General features: G+C 32.3%; 3 protein-coding genes across 3 annotated transcripts; 1 reads left to right on the top strand and 2 right to left on the bottom strand.

Moving 5' to 3' along the window:
* Positions 1-1,421: 1,421 nt before the first annotated feature.
* On the top strand, positions 1,422-3,736 carry LOTGIDRAFT_83439 (hypothetical protein; the record flags this gene model as incomplete). Its single annotated transcript, XM_009049819.1, has 4 exons — positions 1,422-1,538; positions 2,242-2,651; positions 3,023-3,209; positions 3,494-3,736. Coding segments are annotated over 4 exons (957 nt in total), but the record flags the coding sequence as incomplete, so codon positions are not given.
* A 1,648-nt stretch (positions 3,737-5,384) lies between these two features.
* Positions 5,385-10,357, bottom strand: LOTGIDRAFT_230702 (hypothetical protein; the record flags this gene model as incomplete). Its single annotated transcript, XM_009049818.1, has 8 exons — positions 9,987-10,357; positions 9,392-9,498; positions 9,038-9,168; positions 8,148-8,281; positions 7,543-7,640; positions 7,040-7,180; positions 6,209-6,371; positions 5,385-5,640 (listed from the first exon to the last, which is right to left on the bottom strand). The coding sequence occupies exons 1-8, from the start codon at positions 10,328-10,330 to the stop codon at positions 5,385-5,387; spliced, it is 1,374 nt and encodes a 457-aa protein (XP_009048066.1). The 5' UTR covers positions 10,331-10,357.
* A 3,058-nt stretch (positions 10,358-13,415) lies between these two features.
* LOTGIDRAFT_230701 (hypothetical protein) lies at positions 13,416-22,864 on the bottom strand (the record flags this gene model as incomplete). The annotated part of the gene is made up of 19 exons (XM_009049817.1): positions 22,795-22,864; positions 22,421-22,528; positions 22,189-22,249; positions 21,797-21,848; positions 21,508-21,615; positions 20,712-20,757; positions 20,258-20,316; positions 19,915-20,003; positions 19,666-19,726; positions 17,000-17,071; positions 16,618-16,674; positions 15,985-16,175; positions 15,654-15,699; positions 15,459-15,527; positions 15,103-15,162; positions 14,608-14,690; positions 14,317-14,383; positions 13,970-13,994; positions 13,416-13,495 (listed from the first exon to the last, which is right to left on the bottom strand). Exons 1-19 carry the CDS (start codon positions 22,829-22,831, stop codon positions 13,416-13,418), a joined length of 1,371 nt encoding a protein of 456 aa, XP_009048065.1. The 5' UTR covers positions 22,832-22,864.
* Between the last annotated feature and the right edge of the window lie 544 nt (positions 22,865-23,408).

Genomic DNA, 23,408 nt, shown 5'->3' with positions numbered 1-23,408 from the left:
TCTTTTGTATACTGCCTGAACCTTACTTACTAGTAGGTCTACAAAACTCAATCAATTTGTTCAATACTAGAAGATTGTAATTGTGGTCATGTTTCCACATCAGAGGTCACTTATTGCGCCTGCAACATAGTTGAGGTCTAGTATTGGTTTGTGATGTCTTCAATGTAAGGCTGTGTGGATGTCATGTTAGCATTTTACATGTGTATGCATGCCATGTAAAAAGTATCGTGCTGTTTTCAATGTAGGGAGGTATGCATGTCGAGTAAAATACTACATGTACGTTGACTTGTTTTCAATTTGAGGGTGTTCGGATGTCATTTAAAACACTTTAATGATTTGTCATCAATTTGAGTGTCGAGTTAAACACTAAATATATGTGCAATTGAGTCATAAAGGTAAGGAATAGAATAGAATAGAATAGAATAGAATAGAATAGAATAGAATAGAATAGAATAGAATAGAATAGAATAAAATAAATACTATAATCAACTAACAGTTGTGTGGATGTGACGAATATATCTTTATCGGCAAGATATAAATTAAAGGGAAATGGATATCAAATAGAACACTTTATCGACTAGATATAATGTAGGGCTATGGATGTTAAGAAGAACACTTTATTGAGAAGATATAGATTTAGGGGGTATGGCTGTCAAATAGAACACTTTATCAACAAGATATAAATACACGTGGAATGGTTGTGTCAAGAAGAACACTTTATCGACAAGATATATATATATGTATATAGGAGGGTTACGGATGTGTCAAGAAGAATACTTTATCGACAAGATATAAATTAAGGGGTATGGATGTTAAGAAAAACACTTTATCGACATGAAAAAACTGAAGTCTACCTAGGGTAGTAGGGTGTAGGCCTATGTAACAATGCCTCTCTCGACCTGTCATTTAATATGGGTATCAAGTAAAACAACAACTCGTCACCGGCGACATTTTTTGTTGTTAAAAATTCTGTATTCTTTGTACTATAACAAGTTAATCATCTCTTTTCAGGTATTTTAAATATAAAATATTCTTGTTACTATCTATAACGGTGTTTTTATTCTGTATATTCTATTCCCATAGTTTCAAAAGAGGTAAGAAGGAGACCCTATCTGCTTTTATAAAGTATATCATATCGGACTAGTCAGGATATCGGACGAGGCCTCAGGCATCAGATGATTTCATTTACTAACAAGAGGGTGTTGATTTTGAATGGATGTTCTAATACATGGCCAAATGTTGAGACGAGAATAATCCAGGGAAGATTATGGAGAAGATTTACAAGAATTACGGACGATAAAATTTAAGGTCAATATGGATCAATGCTAACTTCAAATACTAATCATTATATAAGCAAAAACTTCATAAATCCATTTTCAGAAAAAAGGCGCAAATTTCAACATAACAATTCTAGTGCGGTTCCATTGATAATTCGGTGGGCTCCTGTATCGGGAGAAAAAGGTGGAAGAGCTAAATGTGGTAAAAATATATGTGATGTCAGCCATAATAGAAGTAGAAAAGGTGAACAGGACATTATGGTGAATATTTTTCTGTCAAGCAATATAGAATATTTAGCATACACTGTACAGTATATAACATAAGATTACCTACATACCGGTACACGAGCGGTCATGGTCGGAGATTTTTGTTGCCGATTATAATCTTGAGTAAAATCTCGCGTGTGCCCGTGCTTCCACGACAGGACAGGTTTTCCAATCAGATACATTTTCCTTTCAAGCGCATGGTCTGCATGTGATTATCGACATGGTGGAAAACGATCGACTGGAGATTTTTGTCTCCTCGTGTGCCCGCAACCGGTCGGTAAAACTCTTGACAAGACTCTAGTCTGCGACAAAAGTTTCCGACCAAGACCGTTCGTGTGCCCGCACCTTAACTGGTCTAAATAGTAGTCTAGTACATCACGAGTTGGAAAAAATGTACGACTCTTTGATAGAGATTAAAAGTTATTCGGGAACCAGTGTCAACACACCGCAGAGCTGACTCATAGTCATAGCTAGCTTAGAGCTAGCTTTACTTTACAATTCTTAGTGGAAACAAGATTGTCTGTGGACAGTTGTCTGTTCTAAGCAAAAGGTCAATATTTATTTAAAATTACTCCATCAATTTTTCTTCATCCGTCACTTCGTCAAACTGACGGAAGAAGTAGCCCTCACTCAAAGTACTAGGTAATTGGACGTTGAGCTTGCATATGTTTAAAATTCGGGTAATTATTATTTTCAGATGTATTCTTTCTATGGAAGTAATTTCAAACCGTATGATCTTCCGGTACCCAGACGACGAGGGGATTATTGGGCACTTATTCACGAAGAGTCTCCCAAAAACAACCACTATCTGTTTTCTTATCAAGATACCTTAGGACTTTTCAACTTGACTTCAACATTCAAACGACAATCTAGTTATCCGATTCCGACATTTGGATTAAAAGAAGTAAATCATATATTAGATAAGAAATATATGTTATCAATAGAAGAAAAGAATGAGTATCGTAAATTGGGGCTGGCACCAATAGTTTATATACAGAGTTCTTGTGATACACCCTCTGATAGAGATAAACTGGTTTTTCTGCTACAAAAATATATTCCTATTGATAGTTATGGTAAATGTGTGAATAATAAGATATTGCCTGAAAGGTAAGTGTTTGACTGAATCAGAAGAGGGCATGACAGGGTCATGTCAACAAACATCTCAATCATGATCCTTGAGCAACTCACTCGACGAATTGACAACCTGCTATCAACTTGGATGAAATAATCGTCTGTAAGCTCATGTCAACGAAATCCGGTGCAGGCAGATCCTCCAAGGTACCTCTAATTGCTGGCAATCGTTGGAAAACTGATTGCTGTGTAAGTTTCTGTCGTTCACAATGTCCATCTGAGACTTTAGCACAGAAATAAACTAAGCCCAAGTAAGAACTGAGAACTACGTAATGGCAATATTGCGGTTGTATTATTTTGATTTGATTAATAAACAAAAGACGTTTTTTATTACCTTATCATTACAGATTATCATTTCAAAAAACAAAATCTATGGCACCAATGGAATCAGAAGAATTTTACAAATTTATAGCTAGATATAAATTTGCCATTGCCTTTGAAAATGCCGTTTGTGATGATTATGTAACAGAGAAATTCTGGAGACCAATTCATCTTGGTGTTGTACCAATAGTTTTTGGAGCACCAACGATTAAGGTAGGAAGGTTATTACACGGGCTGCAAGAGTGGTATAAAAAAGCAATTCTAACCAATTTTAAATGTGAAATGCAGAATTCACCTGGTATAGAATTGATGGTGTTGTCCAGAAGATTAAAGTTTGCTCGATAGCTTTAGAATAACAATTATATTGTGTTTTCTCGTTTTGAACACTGATTGATCAATTTTTGTTGATCTTTTAGAATAATTCCTGATTATTTTGTAATTTCAACAGAGGGAATAATCTATTGCTAGAACATGCTATGACAGATTTGCTATTTCAGGACCTTTTACCAGATAAAATGTCAGCCATTTTAATCACGGATTTTAATACTGTAGCAGATATAGGTTTGAAACTTCGCAAACTCGATACTAATGACGATGAATATCAGAAATATTTAGATTACAAGGAAAATGGAATCAGCAACCCAAAACTTCTTGAGTTCCTAAAAATGAGAGAATGGGGATCTGGAACTAAACACTGGAGTTTATTTGGTGCCTTCACTTGTTTTCTGTGTAATCAATTACATGATATCCTGAAACACACAGATATTCGATATACTGATGTGACTGTAGACCATTATGGTTGCCCAGCACCAAAACTCTTTAATTCTAACGGACAATATATAAAAGATGATCCTTGGTGGAAACAAGAATGGATATTTGCTCAGTTTATAGCCAAGGCAACTAAATATTTCTATCAGAAAGGAGTATCTGTGTCAGAAAGTATATTAAATACATATGCAAATGAACTCTACATACAAGCAACAAAGGGACGTCACTGATATACGCAATAAGGCTTTATACCTTTATACCAGAATGACATTGCTAAATTTTTTGGAAATCAATATGCAAGAGCATGACTATTGCTGATGAATTATTAGATACATTATATTTTGTTATATTTTATTATAAAATTTAATCATTGTAAACAAAAGGAATGTGCACAAACAAACAAAATACAATATATATTATATTGTATAAAAAACAACATTATTAATGGAGTATAATAATAGGGACAACAGTTTAAGAACATTTTGTTATTTTGTACATAAAGTAAATTGAGCAATAATCCTAATATTTATAAGGTTTAATTCCAATCAAATTTTCTTGATGCATAAATATTACATATTTTGTTTTAATGTCTTTTGAGTTTTATCTATTTTGATTTTGAATAAATTTTGAAAGTTTTATTGTTTTTAATTTACCAGTAAAATAAACTCATAAGGTGTTGGATGAATAACCAACTAGAAAGGATGTGCCTAGTTCTTTTGGCTCTTATTCTTTGGCCAAGCCTTATTCCGCCTATATATAATAATCAAAGATAGCTTGCCAGGCAAGGTAACATACGCCCACTGGCAGCTGTCAGAAATGATTAAACAGTCTCTAGTGACAACAGGGTTGCACAATATAGCTAATAGAGTGAAACGTCAAGTCAGACACGATATTTCGGTGAAATATTATCTGATCATCGCGAAAATCGCTAGGGATCATCTTCATAATGACATTGACATACAAAATAAAAATCAAAAGAATCTGTAAAGAATTGTAGCCTGTAGAGTGAGCACGAGTTGCACAATATAGCTAATAGAGTAAAACATCAGGTCAGACACGATATTTCGGTGAAAAATTATCCGATCGTCATGAAAATCAATAGGGATCATCTTCATAACGACATAGACATACAAAATAAAAATCAAAAGAATCTGTAAAGAATTGTAGCCTGTAGAGTGAGCACGAGTTGCACAATATAGCTAATAGAGTAAAACGTCAAGTCAGACACGATATTTGGGTGAAAAATTATCCAATCATCACGAAAATCAATAGGGATCATCTTCATAATGACATTGACACACAAAATAAAAATCAAAAGAATCTGTAAAAAATTGTAGCCTGTAGAGTGAGCACGAGTTGCACAATATAGCTAATAGAGAAAAACGTCAAGTCAGACACGATATTTCGATGAAAAATTATCCGATCATCACGAAAATCAATAGGGATCATCTTCATAATGACATTGACACACAAAATAAAAATCAAAAGAATCCATAAAGAACTGTAGCCTGTAGAGTGAGCACGAGCCAAATGTGAACGGACGGACGGACGGGCTGATTACAATATACGCCCAGCTTACGTCTGGGCGTATAAAAATTTATCAAGGAATATTTTGTTAAGCTAGTTTTTTAAACCTTCCATTTTAAATATCCAAACCCATTGACAAGGCATATCAAATATTGAAATGACAGGTATAGACAGTGTGATCCCTCCCGAAGGACCAGGCTTAAATTCAAATTGTTGAGGATATCCTAACAAGGTAACTTTAGTTGAAGCAGTTGGTTTTGGTGCTCCAAGAAACAGCTGATCTTTCTCTGGCCAGCTTGATATACTTGCATAGACTATTCTACCTTCAGGTCCTTTCTTTGATGTATACCTGGAATAAAATTAACATGTTTATGTTTAAAAATGATAAATATTATAATTATAGATGACATATAATTATTGTTTCTTCTGATTTAATTCATAATTTAGTTTGTTTTGATATGGACACAGAATGATTGTATTCATGTATATATTTATCCCCTGATGGGCAAAAACTCATACTAATCATTTTTCGATTTTTCTAATTTTAAATAGAGTTCATTATTGGGTTATTACAAACACTCACACCAAATTTCATCAACATCCATCAAGAATTGTATCTTCTTGAGTGGTTACGATGATTTCAAGAACAAGGGCAATAACTCATACTAAATACTTTTCTATTGTTCTGATTTTCAAACATTCATAACAGGTTTGGACAAAATGAGTCAAGAATTGTGCCTTCTAATGTGTTTACTACCAATTGTGGACGGATGGAAGGACATGGGTGACGACAATATAAGTCCCTCCATATCATGTGGGAGTATAAAAACAAGTCCTGTTTGATTGATAGTAGATAATATCTATATACTGAAGACAATGAAAAGTACAGATGATGATGTGTTCATCTTGAGACATACCATATTCCACGTGTTACAGTGTCGTTCTGATGTGACCATGGTACACTGCCATAGATAGCTTCACCATTCACCTTCAGCCAATCTCCCATAGATCTTAATCTTTCTTGAAATACTGGTATTATTTCCCCTGATTTAGTTGGGCCAATATTTATCAAAATATTACCTGAAATTTAAATTACTACAGGATATAAAAGATAGACTTGCAAAGCAAGGTGACATATGCCCACCAGCAACTTTGATTGCAAGTTCAAATCATTGTTTGTAGCCTGTAGAGTGAGCCAAGTGTGAACAGGCAGATGAACTACAATATGCTTCCATACTAGGAGTGGATATAAACCATTATTTGATAAAGATTATCTTCATAATGACATTGACCCACGAAATAAAACCCAAAAGAATCCATAAAGGGATGTAGCCTGTAGAATGAGCACTAGGTGCACAATTAAAAGAGTGAAAAAGGTCAGATTCAATATTTCAGTGAAAAATTATCAGATCATGAGGAAAATCGATAGGAATCAACTTCATAATGACATTGACCCAAAAAATAAAAACCAAAACCACATTATAATGTGGGTGTAAAAAAATAGTTTGTATGGACATAATGTTTCACTTAAACATGGAATCCCTTTGAGTTAGATCTTGATGCTACCAAAACTGACTGACAACTGCTTTAGCTTCATAGATAAAATATTGCTATCCAACTGTATCACTTTCCAACTTCTATGTCTTAGCTCCAAATCTTACCCCCTCTACAGATTAGAACATTTGACAAATATAAAATACCCTATACCTATAGTTTAGTAAAGAATTTTATTTCTGAACTAATCCTACCTCCACAACTAATTGTTTCCATCATTTCTGATAATAAATCTACCATACTTAAAACATCATCTATCTTCATATTACGTCTATATCCCCAGGAATATTTATCTAGATGCATACAATTCTCCCATTTTCTCTTCTGCAAGGTTCCTGATAGTAAGAAGACTTATTTGTAAATGAAATGAAATGAATGGAGTTTTACGTCCTACTTTTCTGCACCATGTGGGCTAATGAAGACGGGAAGACTTATTTGTAACAACTTAACTTATTTCATACATCAAAACTTATTTAGTTCACCATATTAAAAGGAAATCCTCAGTTACTTTCGGAGCCATGGTTTAACAGTCCAAAGGAGACTGATATCTATGTCTAAAGCCATGACTGATCATTAACAATTAAATTTATTCTAGAAACATGTCATATTGTTATGGTAATAATTCAAGAACATGGCTTAACAAATCTGTTTTCCATTATTGTTTTTTTTAACTTGACTTTAAATATCTATTACAAACCTGGATCAAAACTATCAGAACAATCTAAAAATCCACCATGTTTACATCTAGAATCATTACCCCATCTATCATTCACTATGATATAGTCTTTAACTGGACTAGAAATATATTTGGAGAAGAAAGGTTTAGAAAAAAGTGTTCAGTCAAGTCTACAAGTAACCTTGTTGACAGTTAACTCGTCAATAAACTGAGTTAACTTGTCTACAACCTCGAGTATAGGGGGTACATTGCCCCCCCCCCCCCCCCCCCCCCAAGAAAAATGGCTTGTACACCGACTTTCTTTCTAACAAATATCAAAATATTATGTTTTACCCCAAAATGTGTCCGAGGGCATATTCTAAGAAAATTTCTCAGTTCGATGCTTTTGCACATGTGCTTCCAAACATCACTTATTAATTTTATGTCTATTTGCACCCCCAATTTCGAGAGGTTGGCGCTGCAACTGAAATCCTGGAAATCAGTCATTTAAAAAAAAATACTAAAGCAAATGATTTCACCAGGTAATATTTCAAGCTACATAATTAGACTTGACAGTCTTTCTATGACTATCCAGCTGGTGATCATAGTAATATTGAAATTTAAACTTAAAGCTGAAGAATGCTTACCTATCATTATAAAGCCAAGCTAGAAATTGTGTAGCATTCCAATAATCAGAGGAGACCATCCAATCTCCATCAGACCAAATTAAATCAGGTTTATAGGTATTGACTAATTCATACAGTTCTGGTAGTGTTTTACTCTGTAATATCATAATATCACAAAAATGTCGGTTAAACCATAATTATTTCTATAGCAGAATTTTTGAATTTGTTGATGGCAAATTGTTGATTGTCTGTTTAAATTTTGAGTTTTCTTAGAGTATAATTCAGTCATTAATAAAGAAAATATCTGTGAAAACTGTAATTGAAATGAATTCTACCTCTTATAATACACTTGTCCTACAGCTTCAATTTGAGTTTGACACTAGTTTATTTTTGAAAGTGTGGCAATAGAACAAAATGTTGAGTTTGAAAAAAACTCTCTGAGCTGTAAAGAGTCTGCTTTTATTAGGCGAAAAAGTATCTAGGTAATCAAAGGGGTTTTTATCCTAACTTAACGTGATTTGATTCTGTGAACTATTTATCCTTATCAAATTGAAAATATCAATTTTGATGATAGACGCATTTATCCTAGTACCTAATTGAATATAGGTAATTGAGCAAATCAATTCTGAAGCGTTTTAACTCTGACAACTTCAGCTTTAGTAATCATATTTAACAGCGAAAATTTAGCAGCGTAAAAATGCCTCAGGACATCTGAATATTTGGAACGTGCTCAGCAGACTCTTTCAATAATAACCTTTATGGATTTATAGAATTATACAGGGATTCTATCTTATAATCATGCTACCAGGTGATGTATCTGTACTCTGTTTGAGTGAAATTTAAAATTGATGTTGATTTCAAGACTTTTTAATTGGACTATATTGGAAGATTAACAATAAATATTAGCTCACCTCTACAAATTTTTGGGTCTGATAATTATTAGCTTGATCTTGTAAATACAGGGGGTTAAACCATTCAAATAATGAATGATAAACTCCAAATCGCATATCTGTATATTTTCTTATAGCATCGGCTAAATCACCTACAACAAAACAAATCTTCAATTGATTAAAAAATTAATAATTTGTTCGTATATAACTACTTCAATCAGTAATTTCAATTAATACTTGAATTTATGAAAGGGTATATTTCTGATATAAAGAAAAATCGAACAAATCACATACAACAATTTTACCATTATAGTCAAGTATGTCATATACTATCAAGTGTGCCATATTATATTCCTTGCTTGTAGTTAGACTTACCAACTAAATCTCTGTTAGGTCCAGTACTCATTGAGTTCCAATTCCAGGAATAATTTGTATGCCAATTACAAAATCCTTCATGATGTTTGGTTGTCAACACAACATACCTTTAAACACAAATTTAATTTGAATATCATCAAAATCTTTAATAACAAACTACTTAGCTGTATTAAGTTTCATATTTAGTTGTGAATGCAAATTTATACATATATGTGTTAATGCATAACAGTTTCTGGCCAAGAGCAGAAAGTAAGTGCTGCAATGCCTTAGCCAAGTCTGGAATAATAAAAATAGGCCTTCGTATAACAATGCATTCAGATGACTCAAGTTAAGTCAGCTTAGTCAGCTACTGACTAAAATTAAGTCAGATATGTAGAGTCTCTGCATGTAAATTCATAAAAATAAATACCCACCCTTATTAGCGCATTATGCACATGTGTAATGATATTGTGACCTATAAACTGCCTGATAGTTTAACCTTTATGTCCATCTGAACGCTCAACAAAAAAACAGTAAACCAGACTCAAAGAACAGTGGCTTAGGCTTAACTTCAGTCATTCTGATCGCACTATTACATTAAGCTTAATATACTTACTGTGCTCCAGAAGCATTAAATAATTCAGCCCATTCATTAGGATTATAAAACTCAGCTGTAAATTCTGGTGCAAAATCAGCATAAGTAAATCCTGGCTTGTAATTATCTTTCATAAAAGCTTCTACTCCTGGAACTGGGGGACTTCCTTTCCATTGCCACCAAAACCATTCTGTTGAAAAACTTGGCACAGAAAAGACTCCCCAGTGAATAAATATGCCAATTTTCCCTTGGTCGTACCAAGAAGGTAGAGGTCTAGAGTCTATGGATTTCCAGTTCGGTTCATACCTAACAGCGTTGCATAGTGACAATAAAAATAAACAGATATTGAAGACATCCCACTTCATGATTCTAAACTGACCAGCGAAATCCTATGTAAACAATGCAAAGTCACATGATTTTCTCGTCACGTGACATGGCCTGTAGGGTAACTCGGTGATAATGTGTCCAACAGGACAAATATGTTAAAATGAGATAAAAGATTTTTATTCACAACCAAGACAAAAGCACCACTCTATTTTTTTATAACAATATTTAGTAACAATTTAACTTTTTTGTCCATTGAGAAAAGAAAAAAAACTCTTAATTAATTGTATTGCCTAAAATAATTCTGTTCAACAGTTATAATTTAAGAAGAAATGAAAAGTGTGAAAATAAAGTAGCAAGTAAAATAATATAATAAAAATAAAATAGTAAGAAACACTATCATGGTTGGGTCAAATATGACTAACTAACCAAGATAAAAGAAATGCATAAATTGTTGTACTGTTAGGTTCTCCATCAGATTGACAAATCGTCTCAGAAACAGGAAATATTTAGCTACACTTATCTGTTGAAATTTGAGTCTTCAAAATCATGTGTCCAAAATTATTCGCATTTGAAAGTTTGATGACTTTTCGTGAGACTCTGCCCTATAAAAAAAAGACTAATATAGAAAGTGAAATTTCTAGTATGAGGTATATATGAAGGGATTATGTGATTTTATACAGTTCTAGTACTTCTGAAGGCCTCTTAAATATATTCAAGACTAAAATCATCCCCCAAAAATGGTGAACCATTGGCCTTTAATATGATCTGTGTCAACTATCATGTAGGCTAATGAGATTCTTTTGAAAAAATTATTTAAAAATCAATATATTCAATTAGAAAATGTCAAGTTTAATAATGCATTATAGCTAGCTTGTTTCTACAGTACATAGACTGTTATCAGATAAAATTCTACACCTTTAAACCCAAAAATTAGATAGGAGTATCTCATTAAAGGTAACCATCATGCAAATGATAATGAACATAATGGTGAAATCAAATGTGGTTTTAACTGTCAAGGACACTTGTAACTGAGATGTTTTTAAATACTTTGTAGATAATAAATATTAGATAAAGATTAAATACATAATTAATGAAATGACAAAAGTCTTGGATTTCAATACTTATTGAATAAATATCACTTTAAAGATCAAAAACAAACAATAAATAACAAAAATATGAAAAAAACAACAAAATATTAGTTAACAAAAGTAAACAGAGATTAAAAGGAATGGTTTTCTGTAAATAAAGTAAGGTTGTACTGGCAAGAAATGCTGTTTGACTAGATAATTCAAAAACTATAATCTACAACACCAGTTTGGCAAATCTGAATAAGGCTTTCTTGTGGACAATTACTGATTTGACTGATGAGCAGACCTTATGTTATGTGGATGGTGACAGTATCATTAACAGGATAAATTGAATTACTACATATTAGAGCATCAATGTTACCATGGCTGCCAATAATAAATATACTGTAGATCAAGTATAAGATTATACAGTTAATACTCTGAGTAACAACATATTTCACATTCTACTATTTCTAGTATCTAATATGTATATTGTATTTTCTTTCTTCATTCTTATCACAAGAAAAATTCATTTTGATCAATAATTATCAAGTCATGTGTTTACTCATTTCAAGATAGATAGAAGCTTCATTGAACTGTTCAACATTTGATGTAAAGGAGGTCAGCAAAATATGCAGGATCTAATCATTTGGTTGAGCTGGGTTCTTCTTCCTCCTTGCTGGTTCCTTCATCATTGGAATGTTGCATAAAACATTAATAGTTATTTTAAGATATATTTAACTCACTGTGCATTAATATTTAAAGCAGAAAAAACATTGCACAGAAATGAGTAAACTAGATTGTGCTCAAGCTGAATAGGTGTTTTCAACTATATATTCTCACAGATCTTTAGAATTCCTTTATAAAAACCAATGTGTCCTTTGAAATCCTTGAGCTGAAAAATTAATCATAAACGCCATGAAATGTAAAATGAGGAAAATCTTGCTAAGACAGCAGCAATAGGCATTTTATTTCTAATGTACAGATCTTTACAGGGCCTTGTTCCTTTTGAATGGCAAGAAGAGTTTTCCATGTCAGTCCCTCAGACCTGCAAGGTAAAACTGGGTTGAAAAATCCACAGGTAATATCTCACCCATGCTGGGATTGAACCCTGGACCACAAAGTAGACTCAGAACTCTATATTACGAAATCTTTTTAATTTCCAAGTCAGCAGTAAAATAATCTTATATGGTTGGATTAATTTTCAACATTACAAACAATAATACAAAATGAAATAACATCCATCGTATCATAATACAGGTTTTGACATCGTCTTATTAACCTGTATTAAACTGAGCCCACTACACTTCGTATTGTGGGCGTGGAACTGAGATTGATGCTATCCAATTGGACCAATCAGATCAGTCAAATGGAAATGAGGTCATGTAAACAAAACATGACATTGCTTTGCCGCCTCCCTTTTGATGAGAGCTCATTCTTTGCAAGTAAATATTCCAAAGTAAAGTTTGATTTTCTTTTCTAGCTTCAATTCTTTGCAGAAAATCTTACTGAATTCTGTACTGTAAATATTAATCAAAATTGCATGGTTTGGACAGGATTGTTAACAATGTGATCACATTGAATTCTAACGAATAGGTAACTGATAATTAGGCTACTACAATTAATGTGAAGACTCTTTTTCGGTGAGCTAAGCCTCATCACATTCCATTCTTCTAACGAAGTATTTTGTATGGGACAATATCTCTACACTTCTTTAAACTGTAATGTTGTCATACCCTGCTACACTGGCCATTGATGATATAATGGTGACTTAAATGGGTCGCATCCAGCAGGCATGTGTAAGGAAAACACCAGAATAAGTCACAGAAAAATGAAAAAATTAACAGTCGCTCACATAGCCTACTGCGAATATAAAAGCAAAGAAATAGTGACCTGAACCGTCAAAACACAAAATCCGAAAAAAAAAAAAGAGCATAACTAGCAGGTAATGAACTTAATCCGTTCTAGAGAATGCAACGGTGGGTTTAATGGGTTCTAACAAGCTGTCCTATTTAGGGTATTCAATTTTTCTTAAGGTACTTTTTTTCGTGATTCTTCAAGTATGCTGGCCACCTGGTACATTTTCTAGTCGCAAGATAGCAAATAGTTGCAATCTGCAGCAGCATTGAATGTTTGCTACAAATAGCATATTTCAGTTTTTGAGTGATTTTTTCTGCTGAATCAGCATGGTAGGCATAAAAAATAAACACGTCTACACCTTTCAGTGTATCAGACAAACACCTCGTTATCAAAAAACGGACGTAAAAAATTGATGTTCTTTCTGATTTCACCCCCAACGTAAACAAATTATTTGGCGTCAACATGTCAAAATGTGTCCTTAAAAAAAATTTCAATCAATTGACCAAGTCAATAGAATAGAGTGAAAAGACTTGAAAATAAATAACCCTTCAGAGGCAAAGACTATTTCCAGGTGGATAAAAAGTCATCTTAGCCCCACAGTCTATTATACATCTTCATATAACTTGATTTTCATGAGACAATATTCTTCTCTTGCAATCTGTTTGTGGCTGGCTTACATTCCAAATATTAGTAATGTCATCATAGATGGTCAATTACACAATATAAAGTTAAAATAAAGTATTTACTTACCTATTGCACATAATATCACTTTAGTCTGAAACAACAAAATTTGTTGCTTTGACTTTCAATTTTAAATTAACGATTTGCTAATTGAGATTTACAATGATATATAAAATATATTTCATATGGGAAATTTGAAAGTGAATATATAAGATCATTCAAGACTTGTCTAGTTTTTCCACTCATATAATGAACATAACTGTAATAAGTTTTTTGCAAGGAAATTCTTATAATTGCAACTATGAAAGATGTGTTAAGATGTTGACAATCAAGTTGTTATGACAACAGTTATATAAATATATTAAGGTATTGTATGCATGACAGAAAGATGTACCATAGAAATGAAAGATACTTACTAGTTCTTGAGAAGATGCATGGAATACATGACAGACAAAATCCTTGGACAAATTACATGATGTTTCACTGAAAAATCAACGAAAATGTTAATCATTTTTTATCTAGGTGGACAGATAGTATGATTGTTAACTTTCACTTCGACAAATGAAAATTCTGAAATACATCACCTAAGGAAATGTATTGCCACTTTTATTGTACTGTAGCTAATTCTTGTAAGTAATAAAGAGAAGGCAAAATAAAAAAAATAAAGTATATGTTGATCTAATATCTAATTATCATGAGATACATACCCAGCAATATATGAAAAATGTTGTAAATAATCTGTTCTTCTACCACATGCTGATACTTCAGTGTAAGAATGGTTTAAAATTTCCTAGAAATATATAAATAGTTCGAGATAAAAATGGGTGAGGCGACCAGTTATCCCTAGTTATCAGTAACTAGTTTCGTACTTGGGTGTACTCTTCAGACTGATTAATAAGGCTCACTCTTCAGGGTTCTATTTATACTGTTCAGATAAGGGGGTGTCTAACCGGGTTTAACGGGGTTAGTTTTAACGGGGTCTATCACCGGGGTTTGTTAACAGGGTTTGTTTTACCGGGGTTAACGGGATCAGTTTACCGGGGTTATATAAATAGTTCATTTGATAAATTCCAAGATTATCCAATGTGGACACTACTTATGTCCACATCATAATTTGGGATTATAAAAAGCTGTCAATCCTATAGGAACCCACAAACCCTGTTTGAGACTAAAGAACTATAGAACAACTTTGATAAACTTACTTCATCACCTGATAATGATCTGACTTTGATACCAGTTTCTGATAGATAAATCATCACAGACTGAAAAATATATAACATGAATACCAGCTATAAACAATGTACACACTTTTATCAATAACAATTACTTAATCTGATAATAAGTATATAGTGGTAAGTGATATACATGTACTGTTATGAAAATAATACCTGATAAGTACACAGAAATACCGGTATTGTTACACTTCATAATCGTGATACAAAAAAAGTCATATTTTAAAAATACAGTGAGACATGGTAATATAATATAATACACTGTACAGGAGAGCATGTCAGCATTCATTCAAATATTTTGGAAAAAAAATAAAACAATGACTTACTAGATTTTTTCTATTGTTTGATTGTAAAACTTTGAGGACACCATCTTCTATTCTTTCTACTCTCCCATCCTAGTATGTATAAAACAAACAGTGGTTTATAGCCCAACTATTCAAATACTGACTGGGGAAGAATACAACAAATTTTTTTATTTTTAACAAATATTTTCTGATTTCTATGAAAAATCTCATACTTACAGAACCTAATGAATATTCTCCTATATAAGTTACTTTATAACTGGCACTAAATAGAACAAATTCATACAATTGATAATTGGATTTATAACATATTATGTAGATATAAATATATTGTTCTACAGGAAATTTCTGAAAGCTACAATAGTTCTCACCAATTAACAAAGTTTGCTGGAATAGATTTCCTAATCTTAGTATAAGTAGGCCTATGAGAAGTTTTGTATTCAATTGCTTACAAGGGACCCTGATAAGACTGTAGGCTGTACATACACAAGTTTTCTATACAGTTGGAATTGAAGAGGATGTCTTATTGAGTGGTCTGACAGTGACTTACCTGCCATCAGGACCATGAACAGGAGTCATCTCTGTTTCTTCCTCCTCTAAAATAGTATGTGGTGGTTTAACACAATCTATACCATTAGTCTCCTCTGAATTCTCTTCATCTTGATGTTTTAAAGGATCTATACTCAATTCATGTAATGCCGTTCTTAATGGACGGTAAATATTACCACTATACTCTCTAGCCTGAATAAAACATAACCAATATCAATATTAAACAATCAATAGTATGTATATTTGAGATACCCTGCCAGACAGGTCTGGAAGTAGAGTCAAATCAACAGCCCTGGTTTAAACAAATCGTAATCAAATTCAGTCTATAAACCATACTATCACTTGCTCATCTCATTTTTATTTAATAAATTTTAGTGATATATATATACACTGATAATAAGATTAATGACAATGGACAAGGGATAATCTTTCATTTCACAAATTTAATTACTTCTTTGGACATTCACTTGCTCGGTAGCATGCTATAGAATGGCAATCGAAGATACAATTCTACACTAACACTGAGAAAGCTTGTATTATCACAATACAGTGCTTCCTGTAGTATTATTACCGGTAATTAGTTACTAATATGAAATTACTAATACTTATATAGACAATTTCTTTTTTTGTTTACCTTTATAATTGAGACATAAACAGGAATACCTTTATAATGTTGAAATAATTCTTGAACCTGACAATAAATTTGAAAATAAATAATTTCAATACATATTTGTAGTGCTCTACAAATGAATATTCAAAGGGTAAAGAATTTCTCAATAAGTGATTCAATAGATGTTGCTGCTCATAGAATAACACTCAGTTTCCTAAAATATCTTTATCTCATGTCAGTTATTTCATATTTACTCAAAATTATCAAAATAATAATATAATCAAAATTCAGTAAAAATTTGTTAATAGCTTTCCTGTATCTGAAGAATAGGGTCTCTTTTGAACTTGTTAACAATAACAATAGGTGAAAGCTTTACAAGGATTTAATGGACAAATCTTAATCTTACCCTTCCCCTTTTAACATCCTTTAAACTTTCACCAAACATTTCATCTAAAACATCTCCAGGCTGTACCTTACCCTGAATCATCCAACAAACAAATTTGATCAAAAAATATAAAGATGACTTGCCAGGCAAGGTAGCATATGCCCACTATGTCAGAAATGAAAATAAAGTCATAAATTATGAATGTTCAAATAATCTGAAAAAATACTTAAAAGGCAAAGCAAAACCTTAAAAACTGTTCATCAAATTAAAACATGAACAAGTTCTCATTGCAGTTCTCAACAGCAATAACTCCACATCAGAACAACTTTTAGAATGGCAATCATCAGCAGTATCAAATACTTCAGGGAGTCATATACTTCTTTTTCAATAGAGTTTTACCTTATGGAATAATATCTTGTCTAGTGGGTTAGAGCTAGAAATTAAAGGTTTTTCAAAGAACAAGGACAGCAAATCATTTAAAAATTCGGATTAGTTTGTTATCGAAATGTCAATTCTTTTTTTTTTTTTTTTTTTTTTTTTTTTTTTTTTGAAATTTACACACCTTCCTGAGCTTAGACTACAATAGTTGCAGCAACCATTCAACATTCACGAACCTTAGATATAGGCGACGATGTGCATAAATATATTTTGGATCTTTTTGCAAAACCGGAAGTGCCACAGTTCAATATGTGCAAGAATTGATAATCGGCTCTAGAAGTCGTATTTTTCGGTCGATTTTCTTTGGGTTTGCATTTTTGGAATCTACTGTTAAAATCTGAAAGAATAGCAGTTTCAAAATTTGAAAATTTGAAAATTTGTCGCAGACATTTTTCAGCCGATTTTCGAAATTTTTGGACCATTTTTCAGTTTTTTTCGGATTAATCTGAAATTTTGATAAAAGATGCATGTCACTAATGTAAACCATTTGACGTATTCAAAATTTTTGCGTCACTTCCGGTTAAAGTGGAAAATCGATTTTCACTTCCGGTGTGATTGAAATATTTCAACGAAATTATGTATATCGTTATTAATCTTAATTCTATGGCCGATTTTAAAATAAAATTAAGTCCGAAAAAAATACTTCGGCCGCCATCTTGATTTGATACTTTTTCATAAAACTCAAAATGGGGCTTCGGGGGAGAATGGGATTGGTCAAATTTTTATGTTGGTGTATACTTTAGTCGATGGCTACAAAAATGTTGGAAATGGATTTTTGAATTTGACTTTTGCTTTTTTGCAACTTCTGGTCGAATTTTTTCAATTTTTGAAGGCTTGTATCTCGTGACCTTGACCTTTGATGACCTTGACCTTTATAGGGTCAAAGGTCATTGACCTTGGCTATAATTTGATACTTTGACCTTTGACTCCAGACATCTACTTCCGGTTTTATAGCTATCCGTAAAAAGCCAAATTCGCAACTTTGGACTGCTCTAACACATGACCTAATTAACCTAAAATTTCGGTTTCCTAATGTTCTTCTCATGCACTTTACATAGATATAGAACAATTGCTTTTTTAAAGCAAAATTGAAATTCGTGATTTTTTCAAATTTGAGTTTTGTTTTACCATATTTGTGTCTTTTTGATCTTGGTGTATGTATATCTTATGACCTATTTTATGGAGAACCTTGATATTTGGAATACAACTAGACACTTTGAATATGAATTCACCTATGGCAAAAAAATTGGGGTGGGCGTGGCACATCCTGGGTTGAATTACTAATTGTTTACATTTTGGGGCTGGGGCATAACTCGCATAGGATACGTTTGTTCAAAAAGAGGCTTTGCACACAATTACCTCATCCTTTTGGCCAGTTTGTGTTAACAGCTCAGTTGTTTCAGCTTTATAGTTCCAAAAAAGGAACGGGTTTTAACATTTGGATATTTTCATTTTTCGATTTTGACATTTATTGACATTTGTTGACCTATATCTTTTGACCTGAATAATGTAGAAGCTTGAAATTTAAAACACAACATAACATTTGGAATATCTATTACCCTATGCATAAAAAATTGAGTTGGGCGTGGCACTTCCGGGTTAAATTACTCATTATTGACATTTTTGGCCAGGGGCATAACTCGCAAAGTATACATTTGTTCAAAATGGAACTTTTTACACAATTACCTCATATTTTGAGCCACTTTGTCTTAGAATTTTGGTTGTTTCCGCTTCATAGTTCAAAAAAAGGAACAGGTTTTGGAAATTCAAAATTTTCAATTTTTGACCTTGACCTTTGTTGACCTTGACCTTTGTAGGATCAAACGTCATTGGCATTGGCTATCTATTTATACTTTTATATTTGCTGTCCTATGTCAACTTCCGGTTTTATAGTCGTGTGCAATTTGAAATTTTAATGGCGTATATCTCTTGATCTTGACCTTTTTAGACCTTCTCCTTTACAGGATTAAAGGTCATTGACCTTGGCTATCTGCTGATACTTTCATTTGTGAGGTCTGACGTCCACTTCCGGTATTAGAATCTTCTAAAAAATGAAAATTTATCAACTTTACACTGTTCTTGCGCTTGATCTAATTATCGTCGAAGGTTGATTTTTTCAGGGTCTTTTGCATTTTGCAACATTTGCAAAGTCCCACTCTGTGCCACGAGTGGCTCTTGTTTATATTTGTTAGTATAATGTGTGTATCAGATATATTGCAATGATTTGAAATACTGATTGAGTAACTTACATCTTCTGCTGCTACACTACCTTTATCAACTGACAGTACAATCATATGACCTTCAACCTCTCTGTAATAAATGAAGAAAAATAATCACTCAACTCAGTATCATATATGACTAAAATGCATACACATGACTGTTTAAAATTTGATGATATTGGATGTAATGTCATAACACTTTTCATGCTTAAAAAAGAATATCATCTAAGGTAGCATTCACTCATAAATTTTGATTAAACAACAGTCATAATAACTTACATGAAATGTATGCCAAGAGCTTCACAGGGAACAAATTCATAATCTTTATACACTGGTATATCCCAAGTTACATCTAAATAACTAGCATTCTAAATAAACAGTATAATGATAACTTTCCTTCTCCTCAATAAACAAACCTTTTAATTAAGAGTTTTCATTAGATAACACAGTACTGCAATATCCATATACAATGTACCTGTAATTTTCTCAAGGAAAGGACATTATTTTCCTTAGTTAACAAGGTAACACTAAAGATAATGCCTCTGAGAAGATAATGCCTATGATAGGATAATACCTAATGATATGAATACTGCTGAATATATAATAGTTTATCAAGACTTACCTTTAAATTCAAACTGAAAGTTATTGTCTTCACTTGTTCCAATAATGATATGAAAATTTCTAAAAATAATTACAAAACACATTATTATGATAAATCATCTCCTTGAACTTTTAGTCTTGGGTCAGTTCTTGTTCCAAACCAGAAACTTTGAATCTACAGTATTTTAAGGAATGTTTTCAACAGAAAGAACTAGTTTGACAATCCCAATTTATAAATTCATCTGTCAAAATATATTTTGCACATATGCTTGTAAACACTTCTCATATTGGTATTTTAGGTTGTAACATTGTGCTTAAGTAATGTTATGAAAGCACATATTCAGGCATGCAGGCTTAGTGAGAGAGTATTTAGGGTGGCTCAAGTAGTAGGCTTAATTGAACACAAACATAGTTTTTGTTCTGACATGCTCATGAATGTGTGATAATATAGCTGACAATAGAATCTAAATATCTACCTGATAATATTTCATTACCAATTATTGAATCTCTTTCATACCATGTCTGAAAATAATAAAAATCTCTTCATGTGCTTAAGTCAAAAATTAAGTATTGCTATATATTTACAGTGTCATATAAATTTACATGGAAGGGGATTCCTTAACTCAAGTATGTTTCATTAGTTTCCGTCTTGTCCTGTTTAAAGGAAACATGTTGAATGTAAATGTAGTGGCGGCACCATTAGGGGTACAGGGAAATTACTAGAAAATTGGTTTGTACCCCCCAATTGCACTTCATTTGTAACTAATTTAGAAATATACTTTTAAAAAAATCAAATACGTTTCAGAAAGCACAACATCAATTCTATTTTTCAAAAATTCTCTCTCAGTTGGAGGTTTTGACTAGAGCTGTCACATTTTAAATCTGAAAACTGATGGTTGTTCCCCTATTAAGTCAGTCTGCCCCCCCTCCCCCCCCCCCTCATTTGTACCTTCAGTTTCAGGAGGCTAGCGCCACCACTGTGTAAATAACATTACATCATACAAAATGGTCTTGCAAAAATGCTATATGCTAAAGATATGAGATTTTTTTTTAAAAATTCTGACTACCATCATTTTATGAACTATAAAATACTATGTTGACAACAGAAAATATAATCCATCAATGTGGGGCTTCTTTACACAGTAAAAATGTCTAATATGCACGTGCAAGTAAGGAGACTTTGACTTCCACCTAATCTGTTTTCAAAATTCTTATTGTCAGCATCTGATTATAGGCATCAATCAATTTTGTAGTAAGAAGATGTATTATTACCTCTAACAAAACTGGATTCTCTTTGACTAATGCAATCACTATATCTAAATTCTTTTTCACTAAAGCTGCTCGTAGAAATAATCTTCCCTTACCATCTACAGTTGATGTCTGAAACAAATCACAATTTGACAATTTGGGATTCAAGTCTCACTTATTAAAATCAGAAGGTTAATAAAGTTTTTTGTCTATGGCTTCAAACATGTTACTCATATGAAGCAAAATTCTTGGAATAGATATTAATTAACTTTAGTAATCTGAAAGACAGCAGATTAATGTTTAGATGGCTTACCTTTAAACAATCTTTAACAAAATGTACAGTATGATCAAATGATGGATTTCTTCTGAAAGAAAAAGAATAACAAATTACTCAAACATTTTTAGATCATTTTTGAAATCACCTTTGATCACACACCATGTGCCCAACCATAACCTCATTTGTCATTTCTTCTTTGAGACAGTGGCAAACTAAGAGATTCAACTACTTTCCATTCAAAATAAGCTTTGGTTGATTAGAATTTTGCAGGTAAAACCTAGAAAAAGGAGACAAATAATTTTTCAAATTTGTCTGCATGTTAGGAGTATTTCAGATTGAAATGTTCACAAACCAACATGACAGTGGAAAAATTTTTGTAAGTTACGTTTCTGGGCTTTACTATGAGAGTGCTATAAGAAATAACTTACTGTTGTGGTAACTTGTTTATCCATGCCCAATAACTAGGTTTACCAAACCAATTGTTTCCATCTATAAAACAGAAATCTAATTAAAAACAGTATCTTAAAAAAAATAATTGATGTATTTTCTTTGAAGTAAAAAGTATTTAAATCATGATCTTGTGTTACAACTTGCATTCGATTATTATCTTATATAGTTCAATCTTTATAACACAAATATATCATCTTAAGTGTCGCTTACTCTTCAGTCCAAGAGTAAAGATGTCTTCTAGTCTTCTACAAAATGGTGCTAAATTTAGATTATAATCATGAATAACTCGTTCTTCTGTATACAATTCCAAAATATTAGCTGTAATAAAAACATATTTGTTTGCCATTAGACTTTGTATTGCTGGATTTCCTTTTAAAATGACTCTTCAAAATATGTTTTATTGGTTAGGAACTATATCATTCTACCCTTTTATGAAAATTGTCAATATGTCAAATCACTTCCATTTGAGTTAACATAAGATAAGCTTTTTCAACTTCAATCTTAAACTTAAATCATCTTATCTAATTAAGGTTATGTAAAATTTTTACAAAAAGATGTTATAATTGATAATTTTTGTCACTTACCTTTCAAAATTTTCAATAATGGATGAGTTACAGACATATTTTCATTTCCTCACTTACTACAAATTTTGTCTATATCTGTCTCTGAAAAAAATTACCAGAATAATAAATAGATCTATAGGCTAAAAATCATTAAGCAGTACCAAATACTGTTTCAAAATATTTCATGGTTCCATTAATTGCCATTATGAATTGGCATGTTCGGTGGTTCCATCAATGCTGTATAGTACATAAGTGATATTTTTAGTGTTTAGTGAATATTAGCCATTAAAGCTTAAACGTACCGTACTGAATTTCATTAAAATCTTTCAAATATCACTTTTTTACAACTTTGCAGTGACTGAAAAAACTGAAAAGTAAAAACAGGAAGCAGAGGCAAATAGGTCAAATTTGGAAATGAAGTGCCAATGTGGAGATGGATGCAATGGTAAGCTGTATGTGTAAACAGTATTTAGCTTAGCTAAACAATTCCCATTTCTGAGACTAGGGTAAATACATAGGAAGTGCCCCTTTCTTTATCATCATAGGCTGTACAGAGTAGGCCTATGCCGGCTATGGCTATCCTATGCCTATAGACAATAGTTGCAAACTCAACTTGTGCCACCAGGCCTACTAAT

The sequence above is a fragment of the Lottia gigantea genome (genome assembly GCF_000327385.1).
Source record: "Lottia gigantea unplaced genomic scaffold LOTGIsca_14, whole genome shotgun sequence".
In the NCBI taxonomy this organism is placed as follows: Eukaryota; Metazoa; Mollusca; class Gastropoda; family Lottiidae; genus Lottia; species Lottia gigantea.
The sequence above is the reverse complement of the archived record's forward strand: the minus strand, read 5'-3'. Positions and strand labels throughout refer to the sequence as shown.